The sequence below is a fragment of the Pristis pectinata genome, chromosome 2 (genome assembly GCF_009764475.1).
Source record: "Pristis pectinata isolate sPriPec2 chromosome 2, sPriPec2.1.pri, whole genome shotgun sequence".
NCBI lineage: Eukaryota > Metazoa > Chordata > Chondrichthyes > Rhinopristiformes > Pristidae > Pristis > Pristis pectinata.
The window spans coordinates 98737068-98755730 of NC_067406.1; the positions used below are offsets into that span (position 1 = coordinate 98737068).

General features: G+C 41.1%; 1 protein-coding gene across 1 annotated transcript in view; it reads left to right on the forward strand.

The window, feature by feature from the left end:
• Window positions 1–18663, forward strand: part of ablim2 (actin binding LIM protein family, member 2) — a 257969-nt gene that overhangs the window by 53591 nt on the left and 185715 nt on the right. The window contains exon 2 of the mRNA XM_052036314.1: window positions 5219–5362. Coding sequence (XP_051892274.1) covers window positions 5219–5362 — 144 coding nt within the window. The remainder of the gene's footprint in view (window positions 1–5218; window positions 5363–18663) is intronic.

Genomic DNA, 18663 nt, shown 5'->3' on the forward strand with positions numbered 1-18663 from the left:
GTACTCCACCTTGGAGTTTGTCCTTCCAAAGTGTATCACCTCGCGTTTCTCTGGATTGAACTCCATCTGCCACTTGTCAGCCCAGCTCTGCATCCTATCAATATCCCTTTGTATATCATTTTAGAAATTTTCTTACAACTGATTTGAAGTTATTACTGCCACCTCATCAGGGATAACACTTTACAAGCCAGGCAGACTGCAGTTTCACAATCACATTTTTAACATGTGATGACATTAAAGATGTATTAAACTACTCTTGCCTTCAGCAGCATATCTTGCATGGAGGATAGTAGGAAATGATTCCCTAATTATTAATTAAAAATATCTTTAAAATGTATAAATCCTACTTAAATAAGGTGTGTTAATTTTAAGCAGTGTTGCATGTAAACCCATTTATTTATTACTATTGCTATGGGAATATGTTGTACTAAAAATGGAATGTTGTATTATTCACAGCACATTTGTCATCAAAAACACTTCTCATTTTGCTGCCCTAATGAGCTTGCATGTCCATAAGGTCAACTTTGTTAATGGCGGAATTCATGGCATTTCTTTTAAGAACCTGAGAGATGGATTTTTCCACACAATGTTTTCCAAGCTTTTGCCTGACAATAGTTGCACTGACTGGGATGTAGGGCCAGGAGAACCAACACCTCATTTGACATGATTAAAAAATAAATGGAGATTATTTTTCAGGATTGAAAGAGTAAATGCAGGAAACAATCAGCAGTTCAGGCAGCATATGTGGAAAGAGAAACAGTTAATGTTTCAACTGGGACAGAAAGAAAACAAGTTATTTTTAAGTTGTGGAGAGGAATGGATAAGGCAGAGGGAATATCCCTGACAGGGTGAGGCTAGAGTTGCTATGGTGAAAAACTGCCCATGAAGTTATCTGTTTGGTAAGTTAAAGAGAGAGGTAGACTTAAAGGGAACATAATAACTGTGAAATACAGAGCTGGAGGACATGTCCAGACCATGCTAATAGAATGAGAAAATCTGAGCTAAAAATACAGATGGATGACCTGCAGGAAAACTTTTCTGAGGGTTCTTTGTCTGTGGACTGCCACCTGATTCTGACTGCAGCTTCTTGTTTGAAGCAACTCGGAATGTATTATCTGAGACGATATAAAATGGTGTTTAAGATCCATTTTAAGTAGGTTAGCCAGCGTTGCTCCTGGCAGTCAGCTGTGTAGACCAATAAATTTTACTGGGGACTGTGTCATTGCCCATCATTTTTATTTCTTTGTCATAATAACAGGCTGAAAATTCAGCCCCAGCTTTCAAGTACTTTTTCTGGGCTTATGTAAAGCTGTATCTCACCTGCCCTTGTTTTCCCTGAGATCAGCAGGTTTCTCCTCTAGTGTAAATTGGGAAGAGGTGACAGATAAGACCAGTCCCATTCTGTCAGAATACAGTTCCTCCTTTTCCCTTGAGCATGATTGATGGTATCTATAGAAAAGGCAGTGAACTAAACTGCCCCGGCATCCTTGCCAAAAGGTGACATGGGAAATGTGGTAAATGCATGAAGGCAAAACAGCAAAAGAACCTGTCTACATCTACTGACATAATGTTGTTTAGCCCTCTGGAAATTATTTCTATATAGGTAGACTATAATTCGACATGATGGCATGATTAAAGCATAGTCTGCATAACTGTCAATTTAAGTCAGTGCTCCTAAAATAATTTGATGTGACATGCATTTTTTTTAAGAAAATGTCTGTTTTGTAGAAAGTATAGATAGAAAGCCAAAGTCAGCTGAAAGAAAAGTACTTTAATGCAAGATAGGTTTGTCAACAGATTATTAAGATCGTCATGGACTTCTACATTGTACTCTGACTGAAAAATAGCTTCTTCAGAGAACTGCTTCCAAAAGAAATGTGAAAAGGTGACTAGGTCATTGACAGTCGTCCTAGGAATTTGAATTTGGTTTCCAGTCTCAACTGGATTTCACTTTTGTGCATCTGGTAGAGGCCAGTGTATTCCTATTACAAAGTTCATGTGAGAAGAGGAAAGCTGAGAGAGCCAATTAGAAACATAGAAACATAGAAAAACTATAGCACAATTCAGGCCCTTCAGTCCACAAGGCTGTGCCGAACATGTCCCTAAACTAGAAATTACTAGGCTTACCCAATAGAAACATAGAAAATACCCAATGGAAACATAGAAAACATAGAAATTGAGGAAAAGTTCCTACCAACATTGCTGATGCCTATAACCTCACAGTTCAAATTAGGAATGCTGCAACACTTAATCATCTGGAACTACTTCAGATTGAACCATTCTGACAAGCAGGATCCAAACCAGTTGAACATAAAATTGTCATGGGAAAAAATAACATTTCCAAAAATCAAACCAGGTAATATTGTTTAATTAGGCAAATGTGAAATTAGGGATTTTTTTTCATTACTACCTTGTTCAATAGTATGCCCAATTGCTTACCTTCGATAAAAAGTTAACTTGAAGAAAATGAAGTGTTTTGATAATTAATGAGGAACAACAAAATTGAAATATGATTCTGACAGGCTTCAAATTATGTGTATGTATGTGAAGTGGAATCCATTTCATCATATGGAATTTAATTTGCAGAATTATGGTGGTTGAAGGCTTTTCTGCTCTGATTCATTCATAGTTACCAAAGGGAACACCAGCAACAACAATCAATTTGCAGAACCATTGACAAATTTATGAAATGTTGTTTGGTAGAACAAACAGCATTGTCATTTTCCCCAGGGAAAACTTGCTGAATAGTAATTGTTGCTGAAGTAATAATCCAGAGAGCTGGACTAACAATTTAATGAAAGTAGTTTCAAATTAAATAATGGCAACTTCTAAACTTGAATTCTGTTTGGAATGCAAAGATGCTGTCATAGAGTTATAGAATAATACAGCATGAAAACGGGCCCTTCAGCTTGAATCGTCCATGCCATCCAAGATGCCCACCTAAACTAGTCCCATTTGCCTGCATTTGACTAATATCCATCTAAACCTTTCCTATCTGTGTATTTATCCAAATGTCTTTTAAATTTTGTTATTGTACCTGCCTCAACTACTTTCTCTGACAGCTCATTCCATATATAAACTATCTTCTGTGTGAAGAAGTTGCCCCTCAGGCCCCTTTTTAAATCTTCCCTCTCTCACCTTAAACCTATGCTCTCTAGTTTTTGGTTCCCTTTCCCTGGGAAAAAGACTGAGTGCATTCATCCTATCTATGCCCCTCATGATTTTATATACCTCTAAGATCACCCCTCCGTCTTCTGTGTTCCAAGGAATAAAGTCCTAACCTGCCCAACCGCTCCCTTTAACTTAGGCCCTCAAGTCCTGGAAACATTCCATAAATCTTCTTTGCACTCTTTCCAGCTTAATGATATCTTTCCTTTAACAAGTTGACCAAAACTCAACACTATATTCCATGTATGGCCTCACCAATGTCTTGTACAACTGCAACATAATGTCCCAACTCCTATACCCAATGCCCTGACTGATGAAGGCCAGCATGCCAAATGCCTTCTTCACCACCTTGTTTACCAGTGAACCATAAGCGAACTATGTACTTGTACTCCTAGATCCTTCTGTTACACAACACTCCCCAGGGCCCTACCATTCACTGTATAAGCCTTACCCTGGTTTGACTTCCCCAAAATGCAACACCTCACACATCTGAATTGAAAGCCATTTGCCCATCTTCAGTCTACTTACCTAGCTGATCACGTTCCCCTTCTAATTCTTGATAACTTTCTTCACTGTCTATGATACTGCCTATTTTAATATTATAATCAAAGTTACAAACCATGCTTTTACATTCTCATCCAAATCATTTATATAAATAATAAACAACAAAGGTCCCAACACCACTAGTCACAAGTCTCCAGTCTGAGAAAGAATCTTCCACCATCACCCTCTGTTTCCTACCATTGAGCCAATTATGAATCCAGTTAGTCAGCTCTCCCTTGATCCCGTATGATCTAACTTTCTGGATAAGCTTACCATGTGGGACATTATCAAAAGGCCTTGCTAAAGTCCATATGGAAAATGTGCACCACTCTGTCCTCATCTATCCTCTTGGTTACCTCTCATAAAACTCTAACAGATTTGTTGGACATGATTTCCCACACACAAAGCCATGCTGACTATTCGTAATCAGACCTTGTCTGTACAAATGCCTATAGTCCTGTCCCTCAGAATCCCCTCCAGTAACTTACCCACCACTGATGTCAGTCTCACTGGGTTGTAGTTCCTTGGCTTGTCTTTGCTGCCCTTCCTAAATAACAGTGCAATATTAGCCACATTCCAGTCTTCCGGAACTCAACCTGTGGCTAAAGATGAAGCAAATATCTCTGCAAGGGCCTCCACAGTTTCTTCCCGAGGTTGCCACAAGATCCGAAGATGCACCTGGTAAGGCCCTGGGGATTATCCACCTCATTGTGCTGTAAGGCTACCAATACCACCTCCTTGGTAATCCCTTAGCAGTCCTGACCTTCTCTGCTAAAATGACCATGTAAAAATGGATTATTATCAAAATCAAACTAGTTTACTAACATTCTTCAGGGAAGGAAACCTCAATCATTGTGATTGTTCTGCATTGTGTTTTAAAAACATGCTTTATAACCATGTACATTGAAAGCTGTCATCAAGTTTAATATTTTCCAAACCAGGTGAATGATCAACTAGATTTTCTGTTTTACTTCAGATAGATAGTATGACTCCCTGATGGGATATACCCCAGTTATTATAGTTCAAAGGATTTAATTTAAGATGACAATAGGGTGCACAAGGGTACTTACTAAAATCAATCATCTTATCAGCAAGGATTCTGAGATGTTTACCACAAATTATTCAGCTGTGGGCATCCCATCAGGGAGTGTCATTGGTCTTGATTTTTATTTCAGGTGAAGCAATTTATATTCGGGTGCAATGATGTTTAATTGTATATAAAGAATGTCATAAGTACAGATGAAACGGACTATAACTCTATGTACTTGATGTACACTGCTAATATGAGTGCAATGCTTGCTATTTCTTACATGTCCCTGCCTGTCTATCAGCCAAATAAACTATTCCATTGTGTAATTAAATTGCTTTTAGTTTATTTATGTGCATTTAAGTATTTTGACAGAATATAATAATAAAATGAAGTTAGTGTGAGGACTCACTGCACCTCTCACTAGGTCATATTAAGAAATAACCATTCCTGATGTGTTTCTCTATTTTCCCTGCACAGTGTCACAGCACATGGCCATGCACAGCCCACTGGGAAGGCCATCTGGTGTTGCGGTCCTGTGTCATAAATGTGAAAAGCCCTGCAAAGGAGAAGCTCTGAGAGTGCAGAACCAGTTCTTTCACATCAATTGTTTTACCTGCAAAGGTAATTTTGTCTTTTTCAATGCATTTTCACATGTAAAGGATCACTCTAACTTGTTACTTTGTAAATTTTGTCACGCTGAATCTTTTGATCCATTGGAATTAAATTGCAGTTTAATTCATATTGACCTCCCTTATTGTTTCAGAGTAGCATTAATGATTCAATGTATTTCAGAAAGTATACCATATTCATAGCAATTTTTTAAAATGTGCAGTCTTACCCTCTCCTTTGTCACATTATCTGTTTCATATCCATGAAAACAGCTTCCAGAAATAAATTCTGTATTTCTGAGAATCTATGACTACATTCTATTATGAATGTTAAATATCAAAAAACAACCAAAAACGGTTGTATAAAGCTGTAACATTAATAATCATAGAATGGGATACAAGGGAAAGCAATGTAAAGATTATGTAGCTCAATATTATGAATCAATATTTATTTTGGTTATTAAGTTATATAACCCATTTAGGAGCAGGCTTGCTCAGAGCAGTTTTTAACATGTACTCATATGAGAGATAAAGGATGGCATAGTGGCATAGCAATTAGAGCTGTTTCCCCACAGCTCCACTGACCTGGGTTCAGTCCTGACTCTTTAAGTGCTGACTGTGTGGATTTCCTCCAGGTGCTCCTGTTTGCTCCCATATTCCAGATATGTGCTGGTAGATTAATTGGTTACTGTAAATTAACCCTAGTGTAGATGGGTGGCAGGAAAATCAGGGAGTTGATGGCATGAGAGAGAGAACAGATGACAGAGAAAATATGTGGGGCAATGGGAGACTTGTGACTTCTCCAAGAATCAGCATGGTATGGATTGGCTGAATTGCCTCTTCCTAGATTTTAAGAATATTCCGAAGTGAGAAAAGAGAACCAAGCAGGTTTTTTTGAAGGTAGTGCCAGACTTGCAGAGTCAGGAGTTGGTGAGATTTGGAGCGGGACGCTTGAAAAGAGGTGAGTCTCTGTGCCTGAGCTGGTGAGTTTCACCTTGCAAGAGTCTAAACGAGGCACATTTGCAAATTGTTACCTGCTGATTGTCTTATCAACAGCAGCAAATAAAGGTAAGGCAAGTATAAGTGGAGCGGCCATTGTGTGACGGCCAGTGTTGGAGTGGGGAGCTGAGGCTTCGGTTCAAGAGGCTTCGGTTCAAGAGGCTTCGGTTCAAGAGGCTTCGGTTCAAGAGGCTTCGGTTCAAGAGGCTTCTGTGAAAAGGGGCGAAGGTAAGTTGCTGGTAAGTTTCCTTCCCCCCCCTCCCCCTCTAGGATGATTGGCAGATGAATGCGTGGCTGAGAAATTGGTGCAGGGGGCAGGGTTTCAGATTTGTGGATCATTGGGATTCTTCTGGGGAAGATATGACCTGTACAAAGGGATGGGTTACACCTGAACTGGAGGGGGACCAATATTCTTGCGGGCAGGTTTCCTAGAACTGTTGGGGAGGGTTTAAACTAGTTTGGCAGGGGATGGGAACCAGAATGATAGGTCAGAGCTTGGTTCATTTACTGTACAAGTAGATGCAGAGTGTAGAAAGACTGGGAGGAAGGATAGGCAGTTGAAAGGGCAAAATTGCAGTCAGTTGAATGGGCTGATGTGTGTCTACTTTAATGCAAGAAGTATCAGGAACAAGGTTGATTAACTTAGAGCATGGGTAAGTACATGGAACTATGACGTGGTGGCCATTACAGAGACTTGGCTGTCACAAGGGCAGGAATGGCTGCTGGGTATTCCGGGGTTTAGATGTTTCAAAAGGGACAGGGGTGGAGGAAAAAGAGGTGGGGGAGTGGCTTTGCTGATCAGGGACAGTGTCACATTTGTAGAAAGGGAGGATGTCCTGGAGGAATTGTCCACTGAGTCAGTGTGGGTGGAAATCAGAAACAGGAAGGGAGCGATCGCTCTATTGGAAGTATTCTACAGCCCCCCCCCTCCCCCATTAGCAGCAGAGATACTGAGGAGGAGATCGGGAGGCAGATATTGGAGAGGTGCAAAAATAACAGTGTTGTTATCCTGGATGATTTCAACTTCCCTAATATTGATTGGTGAGTACAGGAAGGATTCCTGACACAGTATGTGGGCAGGCTGAGTAGAGGAGAGGCCATACTGGATCTGGTACTAGGTAATGAGCCTGATCAGGTTTCAGATCTCTCTCAGATGATGACCACAACGCCTTGACCTTTACCATAGCTTTGGAGAGGGATAGGAGCAGATGATATGGGAAAGTATTTAACTGGGGGAGGGGGAATTATGATGCTATTAGGCAGGAACTTGGGAGCGTAAATTGGGAACAGATGTCCTTGGGGAAGTGCACAGTGGAAACGTGGAGGTTGTTTAAGGAATACTTGCATGGGGCTCTGGATAAGTTTGTCCCATTGAGGCAGGGTAAGGATGGTAGAGTGAAGGACCCGTGGTTGACATGAGATGTAGAATATCTTGTCAAGAGGAAGAAAGAAACTTTCTAAGGTTTAGAAAGCATGGATCAGACAGGGCTCTGAAGAGTTACAAGGTAGCCAGGAGGGAGCTTAAGAATGGATTTAGGAGAGCTAGAAGTGGGCATGAGAAGTCCTTGGCGAGTAGGATCAAGGAAAACCCTAAGGCATTCTACATGTATGTGAAGAATAAGAGGAACACTAGAGTGAGGGTAGGACCGATCAGGGATAAAAGAGGAAACGTGCCTGGAATCGAAAGAGGTAGGGGAGGTTCTTAATGAATACTTTGCTTTGGTATTCACCAGAGAGAGAGACCTTGATGTTTGTGAGGATGGCATATGACAGACTAATATGGTTGGGCATGTCGATGTGAGGAAAGAGGATGTGCTGGAACTATTGAAAAACATTAGGATAGATAAGTCACCGGGACTGGATGGGATATATCCAAGGTCATTACAGAAGCTAGGGAAGAGGTTGCTATGCCTTTGGCGACAATCTTTGCGTCCTTACTGGCGACAGGAATAGTGCCAGATGATTGGAGGGTGGCAAATGTTGGTCCTTTGTTTAAGAAAGGAAGTAGTGAAAACCCTGGGAATTACAGACCTGTGAGTCTTACTTCAGTGGTGGGCAAATTACTGGAGAAGATTCTTAGAGACAGGATTTATGGGCATTTAGAGAATCATAGTCTGATTAGGGACAGTCAGCATGGCTTTGTGAGGAGCAGGTCATGCTTCATGAGCCTGATTGAATTCTTTGAGGATGTGAAGAAAGAACATTGATGAAGGTAGAGCAGTGGACGTGGTGTACATGGATTTTAGTAAGGCATTTGATAAGGTTCCTCATGGAAGGCTTATTCAGAAAGTCAGAAGGTATGGGATCCAGGGAAACTTGGCTGTGTGGATTCAGAATTGGCTTGCCATAGAAGATGGAGGGTGGGTGGTAGATGGAGCGTGTTCTGCCTGGAGGTCGGTGACTGGTGGTGTTCCGCAGGGATCTGTTCTGGGACCCCTGCTCTTTGTGATTTTTATAAGTGCCTTGGATGAGGATGTGGAAGGGTGGGTTAGTACGTTTGCTGATGATACAAAGGTTGGTGGTATTGTGGATAGTGTAGATGGTTGCTGTAGATTACAACAGGATATTGATAGAATGCAGAGCTGGGCTGAGAAGTGGCAGATGGAGTTCAACCCGGAGAAGGGTGAAGTGATATACTTAGGGAGATCGAATTTCAAGGCAGAATACAAGGTTAATGGCAGGGCTCTTAGCAGTGTGGAGGAACAGAGGGATCTTGGGGTCCACGTCCATAGATCCCTCAAGGTTGCCACACAGGTCGATAGGATTGTTAAGAAGGCGTATGGAGTGCTGGCTTTCATTAGTCAGGGTATTGAGTTCAAGAGCTGCGAGGTGATGTTGCAGCTCTACAGAACTCTGGTCAGACCACACTTGGAGTATTGTGTTCAATTCTGGTTGCCTCATTATAGAAAGGATATGGAAGCTTTAGAGAGGGTGTACAAGAGACTTACCAGGATATTGCCTGGATTGGAGAGCATGTCTTATGAGGATAGGTTGAGCGAGCTAGGGCTTGTCTCTTGGAGCAAAGGAGGATGAGAGGTGACTTGATAGAGGTGTACAAGATGATAAGAGGCATAGATCGAGTGGACAGTCAGACTTTTTCCCAGGGTGACAATGGCTAACACGAGGGGACATAATTTTAAGGTGGATTGGAGGAAGGTATAAGGGAATGTCAGGGGTAAGTTTTTTTTTTACACAGAGAGTGGTGGGTGCATGGAACGCACTGCTGGCAGAGGTTGTGAGGGCAGATACATTAGGGAGATTTAAGAGACTCTTAGCCCCCTATTCTTCTATCATTCATGTATCTATGTGGGAGGGAAAGGTTAGATAGATTTAGAGCAGGATAGAATGTCGGCACAACATTGTGGGCTGAAGGGCCTGTACTGTACTGTAGTGTTCTATGTTCTAAGGTCAGTAAATTGAAGTGAAAGGAGTGTTTTAAGTAGCAAAGAATCAAAATTATGTAAGGCAGGACTTTCCAATATCATTAGTTATACAAGAAATTTCACATAACTGCCAAGCCAATAAAACCAAAATGGAAAATAAGCAACATGTTACTGAAAAAGATCTCTCAAAAGGATTATAAGGATAACCAGATAATTTAGCTGATGTTAATTTGTAAATAAATATTAAACAAGACAATAAAAACTCCTGGGTATTCTTCAAGTTGTATCTTAGGATCTTTTCCATCTATCTGAGGGAGCAGATTACACTTTTGAAAAAGTGACGCTCTGACACTGAAGCAGTACTGCATTGGAGTTTCAACCCAAATTTTTGTGTTAGTGTCTCTGAAAGAGGCCTGAATTCACTACTTTCTGAATTAGTCGTGAGGGTGCAAGGATATGTGTGGTAGTTTTAAGCTTTGGTAACACCTTCACTATTCGTGACCCAACTATGGGCCTGAACTCATCTAACTTCAGGACTATGCATTGCGGTTTATAGCAATAGACATTCAAGTCTGTCAGAAGACCATGGCTCTCAGTCAGTACCTCTGTTTTCTTCTGTTAGTCTGTTTTTCCCATAGGATCTTGCTGCTCAGCAGAGAAGGTAAGTAGACCCTCACTCCCACATGGTCCATTATGGCAGATGTGGAAATTTAGATCCAGAAGCATGGAGGATGGGTCAATGGGTTGAAGGGCCTGCTTCCGTGATGTAAGACTTGATGACTGGTTGCCTCAAGGCAAATCACTTGAATTCTAAAATACTGTTCATGTAGGAGGGATTTCATTCCTTGTATGTGGAATTGAATTGCAACAATACCCAGAGGATCATATTTATCACAGCCTGATACCCAGGTATAAGTCACTCTGATTTCATTTTGCAACAATCTGGTATGTCCTCCAACTTCAAGCTGTGCCAGACTAAAGAATGGAGTCTTGGAGGCAAGGAACGAAATATTGTTCTGTAAGTCAAAGGCACAGTACAGTAGGCCAACATTTGTTTTTATTATGTGCTAGCCCCACTATAAAATTCTATTGTGGACAAGGCCCAAGACATGGTGGAGAAAGATCAGGGGATGGAGATAGAGAAATACATTGCTTCAGTTAGAGATGATAGTTCATGGGATTTGTGGGGGTGGGGAGAGTCATTTTTGGCCACGGTGGCAGTGACCAGGGTCACAATTGGTTGTGAGGGGAGGATGTGGGTGTCCTGCAGCATTTTGTCCAGGATCCAGTGGTGGGGAGGGTGGGAGTTGGATTGAGTTCAAAATAGAAAACTTAAAGTGGATATACCAGTTGTTGGATCCATTAGTTGGATTCCGTTGGCCATGACTCAGGCCAAGCAAGGCCCCTCTGAATTGCGCTGAGACCAGCATCATTTGCATTGTGGTCTACTTCTGCATGGTTGGCTCTTGCCATTTGTGGATCACAAATGAGCAAATTGGCATAAGTGGTGTTCTTGGAAATTAATCAACACCATGATCATGTCCAGAGACGCCTCCATGTCATCATATGCATAGAATACTGTGAACCAATTTGATATCCTACAAGAACTATTTAGTTAGTAAAAGTGATCAGGCTGTTGACAAATGGCATTTGCATAGTGCACATAAAATGTCACGTAATACAAAATAATTTCTAGTCCGAAGGCTATCTTCTAAAATCTGGCCGCCCAAAAGCCTGCATATGAGAGAAGAATAATCATACAGCAAGAATCATCTTAGATCTAGTTTTAGGGTAATGAACCGGGTCAGGTGACAGATCTATCGGTGGGTGAGCATCTGGGGGACAGTGACCATTCCTCCATAACCTTTAGAATTGTCATGGACAGGGTTGGAGCAAAGAGGACAGGAAGATATTAATTGGGGGAAGGCGAACTATGAGGCTATAAGGAGAGAACTTGGGAGTGTAAATTGGGATGACATTTTTTTGAAGGGAAATGTACTATGGAGATGTGGTCGATGTTCAGAGATCTTTTGCAGGATGTTAGGGATAAATTTGTCCTGGTGAGGCAGAGAAGGAGTGGTTGGGTGAGGAATCGTGGGTGATGAGAGAGGTGGAACAACTAGTTAGGAAGAAGAAGGCAGCATACAGAAGGTTAAGCAGCAAGGATCGGACAGGGCTCGTGAGGAATATAGAGTGGCAAGGAAGGAACTTAAGAAAGGGCTGAGGAGAGCGAGAAGGGGACATGAAAAGGCTTTGGCGAGTAGGGTTTTAGGAGAATCCCAAGGCTTTTTTCTCGTAACGTAAAGAGCAGAAGGATGGCCAAGGTAAATGTAGGTCCGATTAAAGACAAAGGTGGGAGGATGTGCCTGGAAGCTGTGGAAGTGGGTGAGGTTCTCAGTGAACACTTCTCTTCAGTATTCACCAAGGAGAGGGGTCTTGATGATGCTGAGAACAGTGTAGGTGAGGGTAACGTTCTAGAGTATGTAGATATCAAGAGAGAGGATGTGTTGGAGCTGTTAGAAAACATTAGGACAGATAAGTCCCCAGGGCTTGACAATGTTACCCAGGCTGCTTCGTGAGGTGAGGGAGGAGATTGCTAAACTATTGGTTAGGATCTTTGAGTCCTCGTTGTCAACGGGAATGGTACCGGAGGACTGGAGGGTGGCAAGTGTTGTCCCCTTATTCAAAAAAGGTAGTAGGGATAGTCTGGGGAATTACAGGCCAGTGAGCCTTGTGTCTGTGGTGGGTAAGCTGTTGGAAAGGATTCTAAGGGATAGGATCTATGAGCATTTAGAGACATATAGACTGATTAGGGACAGCCAGCATGGCTTTGTGAAGGGAAGATCTTGCCTCACAAGCCTGATAGGGTTCTTTGAGGAGGTGATGAGGAAGATTGATGAGGGTAGTGCAGTGGATGTGGTCTACATAGATTTTAGTAAGGCATTTGACAAGGTTCCTCATGATAGGCTTCTTCAGAAGGTCAGCAGCCAAGGGATCCAGGGAGGATTGACTGTGTGGATTCAGAAATTGGCTTGCCTGTAGAAAGCAGAGGGTGTGATGGAGGGAGTGCATTTGGATTGGAGGGCTGTGACTGGTGGTGTCCCGCAGGGATCGGTTCTGGGACCTCTGCTTTTGTGATATTTATTAATGACTTAGATGAGGGGGTGGAAAGCTGGGTTAGCAAGTTTGCAGATGACACAAAGATTGGTGGTGTTGTGGATAGTGTGGAGGGCTGTAGAAGCTTACAGAGGGATATTGATAGGATTCAGAGCTGGGCTGACAAGTGGGCAGATGGAGTTCAATCCAGAGGAGTGAGGTAGTACACTTTGGAAGGACAAACTCCAAGGCAGAGTACAAGGTTAATGACAGGATTCTGGGTAGTGTAGAGGAGCAGAGGTATCTGGGGGTTCATATCCACAAGATCACTGAAAGTTGCCTCACGGGGTGGATAGGGTAGTTAAGAAAGCTTATGGGATGTTAGCTTTCATAAATCGGGGGATCGAGTTTAAGAGCCCGCGAAGTGATGATGCAGCTTTATAGAACTCTGGTTAGACTGCACTTAGAGTACTGTGTCCAGTTCTGGTCGCCTCATTCTAGGAAGGATGGGGAGGTGTTGGAAAAGGTGCAGAGGAGATTTACCAGGATGCTGCCTGGATTAGAGAGTATGGATTATGAGGAGAGACTAAAGGAGCTGGGGCTGTTCTCATTGGAGAGAAGGAGGATGAGGGGAGACATGATAGAGGTATACAAGATATTGAGAGGAATAGATAGAGTGGACAGCCAGCGCCTTTTCCCAAGGCGCCAATGCTCAAAACAAGAGGACATGGCTTTAAAGGTATTGGGTAGGAAAGTTCAAGGGAGATGTCAGAGGGAGTTTTTTCACCCAGAGAGTGGTTGGTGCATGGAATGCACTGCCTGGGGTGGTGGTGGAGGCTGTTACATTGGACAAGTTTAAGAGATTGTTAGGTAAGCATATGGAGGAATTTAAGTTAGTGGGATATGTGGGAGGAAAGGGGTTAGATAGTCTTAGGTGTGGTTTGAAGGTCGGCACAACATGGTGGGCCGAAGGGCCTGTATTGTGCCGTATTGTTCTATGCAGCTACTCGTAACATCAGCAAAACAGATCATTGGCATTTTAAAATAACGGTTCTGCTGCCTGTTGCACCTTTAGTATTCAGCATGAGCGAGTGTCCAAATTAATGCTGTATTCTTCAGTCTTGCCAAACTGTGAGTGCAGCAGCTGATTGGGAGAAGGTAGAGGAAGAAATCATGCTGTATGTTTGGGTAATGTGACTCTTATCTTGACCTGAGTGTGGAAGCTGTGAGGTGTGACTGGGAGGCTCGCAGCACTGCTAAGTTAATAGGGAAGGTGAAGAATACATGCATGCTATGACAACTGATTCCTAGAGATGGTAGGTGACCAAATTATTGGATTTCTGGAGAATTGAGCACTGTCTGAGGCCAGTGGTGGGATATGACACTGAAGATGCATTCACTGACCTAGATCGCTCACGCGAGTTTGCTTTGCGGCTCTGCATTTAGGTCCTTGGAGCTGAATGCCTGACATTGACCTGTGTCCCAGTTTGTTTCTGCTTGCAGTTTCACAATGTGACTGGGGAACCCCATCCTACCAATACAAGATAGTTCTCCTTATTCCCACTGCCCCACCAAAATCTCCATCATCGTGATAGAAGATCTAGGTGCTCATTCTCATGTATATTCAGTTATTTGTTTCTGCATTTTCCATATTAGAATTGGCTCCCAGTAGGCTCAAACATCTGTTACAGCTGCAACACACTTCCATTTTAAGAAGAGCTAGCAAGAATTAGTTGTGACAGACCTACTAATGCATACAGCTAGTCAACAGAATAGTTAAAGGTGGCTCCTCTCAGAAATTATGCAAATGAGCAGCAAATGTGATGATGCTAAGCTTTCAGTATTATATCAGATGAGCATTGGTCCATTGTGATCTGTATTTTATTCAGAAGTCAGCTAATCTGTCCCCATTTATTCTTTCTTCAGTTCAACAGAAACCTGTCTAAATTCAAACCATAGAAAGCTGAAGGTTGATTTTTCCACTGTCTGTTGGCAAATAGTGTCCTTAAGTATGTCAGCTATACAGAGAAAAATTAATACTGATCTGTTCCTCTCATTTTGCCCTTAATTTTTGTATCTAACTTTCCTTAATAGTTGACATTTCCTCCAATCTGCTCAATCTCTGCCATAGCAACTTCAGCAATGGTAACCTTGCCTGTTTGAATAGGACTTTACAGCACTTTCAGTGAAGTTATGTTAGTGGAGCAGGTACAGCTCCAGGGAAATTTCTCATTTAAGATATTTCGGATCTCTGTATCAAAAAGGGCACAGCAATGTAAAAGTGCATCCAAACAAGTCTCAGTGGTTTCTAATTGCTCATGTGCTGTTTAGAAGCAACATTTCCCCCCAAAATATCTTGTTTTACTCTTTCCTGAGCTGGTGTTCAGGCATGATTGGACTTAAGGGGCAGATATATATCATCAATATTGGTTCCTAATATTGTTGCTCAGTTAAAAGAATTGATCACATTAATCTAGGTTTTATTGTAGTATTAATCAATAAGAGGATATCAATATTCTTGAATGGTCAATGGACATGTTTTGCCTTTAATCTCAAATGATGCAATTTGATAAAATTTGCATCATATTCAAGCCCTCTATTGACTGCTCTCCCTCTGTACATGCTTTCTGCCAGTTCTATAACCCTCAGATTTCTGCTTTATTTCCAGTTTTCTGTTTGTCCTTTGTCCCCACCCTTAGTAGCCAATGTTGCTCATCATCAGATACTTGTTATGCTCACTGCTATATGTTCACCTGCAGAGTAGCTTTTTTTTGGATGAGATACTGGTAGGGAAGAGGACTCTGAGTGCAGAGAGAAGAGAAGGAACTGGGGAAGAGCAGTGTAGAGGGCTGCATATTGGGGTCTAGCTGTCCTTAATCTCCAACCCACACCGCCCCCACCCCCCACAAAGGTGTTGATTACAAATCCAGAAACCAGTGGTTTATAAAATTTATACCATAACCTTCTTAACCACCTTATCTAACCTTTTGCTGCCACCTTCAGGAATCCTTGTACTTGTGCACTCAGTTCCTCCTGTATTTCTTCTCATTAGTCCTCCCAAAGTATATCACCTTGTACTTATCAGGGTTAAATTCCATCTGTCCTTGGTCTGCCCATTTTACCTCCTGATCAAGTTTGTTGTGACTGTGAACTGAGTCACTGGAGAGAGAAGTTGGTTGATATAAATGGTCTTTATTCATCATGACAAGCAGGCATTCTCCTGGAGACCCTCTCAATAGAGTCTCTCGACCTCAGTAACATCAAGATTTTATACTCATAAGATCAAATATAACAGCAAGTGAGTCAATACAATTTCAACAGCAACAATGACATTTTGAGTCTAACAATGCTAACAGTGAGTTACATATCTACAATGGGAGACACCTCAATGTTCAAACATCTTTGGGACAAAATAATTCATAAGGATAGTCTAAATGCTTCTGAGGACGGGGAACCCAGATGGCCAAAAACTAATGTTGTGCGGGATTACTCTGTGAGCACACAAATATCCCAACTATTGATAGAACAAATATGCCTGTGACCATGTTTGATGTGCTAAGTGGCAATATCAGTCTGGTCTGCAAGCTTCCTTGAACCCGGTCACAATGGTGGAAAATAACTTGGCTGTAGTTGCCTGGTTTGATGCAGGCCAAGTAACATACCTCCATTGTCTCGTGCTAATGCACATGAACGTGTTTCATGGTCACATCACTTTACAAACCATATCTCTTGAGCAGCCAGCCCCCCTGCAGTGAGCCAGTAGCCTGTGCTCTGTAGGCAGTACTGTTTGTTACAAAGCCATCTTTTTAACTCCAAATTGATTATTGCTTGCAATTAACATTAAGAACTGAAGACTGGTTCTTGTTTGAATTAATGCTGGTATATTCACATAATTCCATAACTCCTGAATCCCTAACAAAGTTCATCCTGTAATTTATGACTGTCCTCCTCACTTGTCAATTACCTGAAATCCCATAGGATCTAACCTTTTCAATCATACTCCCATTTGGGATTTTGTCAAAGACCTTACTGAAGTCTGTGAACACCATATCAACTACACTGCCCTCATCAATACATTTTGTTACTTGTCGAAAATTCAGGCAAATTGGTCAGACAGAATCTCCCCCTGACTATCTTTTTGATTAATCCCTGCCCTTCCAAGTGCAGATTAATCCCGTCCTCAGATTTTTTTTCCAATAATTTCTCTACCAATGCTGTTAGTCTTACAGGCCTGTAAATTACCAGGCTTAACTGTGCTGCCCTTCTTGAATAAATGTGGCCATATTTGCCATCCCCCATTCATCTGGCACCTCACCTATGGTCAACAAAGATTTAAAAATCTCAGGGCCCCAGTAAACTTTCCCCATACCTCCCTTAGCAGCCTGGTATACACCTGATGGGGTGCTGAGGATTTATTCATCTAATCAAGCTAAGGCAACTAATGCCCCCTCCTTTTTAATGATAACATGTTTGAGAATTTCCTTTTCCCAAATTCTGCAGTTACGATATCCTTCTCCTTTGTAAGTGAAGATGAAAAATATTCACTTAAGACCTCACTTATGCCCTCTAGCTCTATACACATTAGACTGCCTCCTTGGTCCTAATGGGCCTTGCTCTCACTCTGGCTAACCTTTTGTGCTAAATATACTTGGGAAAATCCCAAAGCATCTTCTTTAAAATTTTCTTTTTGTCATGCTTGAAATTAAATTACAATAGAAAAGTATTCATGTTCATTGCTAACATTAGACTTCTGATTTAATCTGGTTGTACGTTTACATTCCTCTTGGGTTTTTGTTCTTTTTTTTCTCTTGAAAATATTTTCTTACAAACCTGACTTTACCTGAGCCAAGATGAACCTTGTGTGGATTGTTAATTGCTTTTTGTTATGGTTGAAATTAGATTATTTTAATTAATTATTTTAATGATTATTTTATCATACTTTGCTGTACTAAATAGCCTAATAGTTATTATTGATGTATTTTCTATAATTATAAGCTCTATCTCTGCATTGAATGTAAAAATACTTTGTTATTCATTATTCAGATGTTTACATCCTATTATTCTTCAGATGTTAAATTATATTCCTGTAACAGAACTCCAAACTTGGATTCTATCAGTCCTTGGTATTATTTCATAGTATTTTATAGTCTGTCTTTATAGTTTCATTCCTGTTTATGATGATTCATATTTAGGCCTTTCAAATAGATTGAGACAGAACACTATTATGGGTTATTTGATGATTAGGGCATTATAATAATCTGAATTTTACCAGCATTAATCTGACATTTCTGAGCAGCTGGTCATTTAAAGATAGTGATGTTGTTCTCTCACTCTCATTCAAGGATGATAAAGTCATTAGTAATACCTAATCTCAATGCTTGCCAAAACACTAATTCAACATAGACCAGTACTGTCAATCACTTTGAAATACAGGAATTTATATTAATAACAAATAACTTTTTTGTGGTAAATTCACTATCTGAAGGTAGAAGAATTAGCTGAATTTTTCTTGGTCTATATAACCCAATTTCTTATCAGGAATATATTTCCAGTAGTGTTTCACCAACCATTTTAGCTGTGGTCCAAGGCCACAAGAACTGATTGGGAAACTAGAAGCATCTTGCAGATTTCTGCTCACTGTCCACTTCTCGTGAAGGATTATGACCAGGAAAGTGGTATGTCATTTTGATCGCAATTTCTGTACATCTCTTGCAAATAGCTATGTTTTCTTGAAACAGTGATGCATTTTGATGAAAATTTTGTTATCAGTTTAAATTATCTGGTAAACTGTTTATGAATTGCAAGTTAATTCTATCAAAAAATAGATGATTGTCTC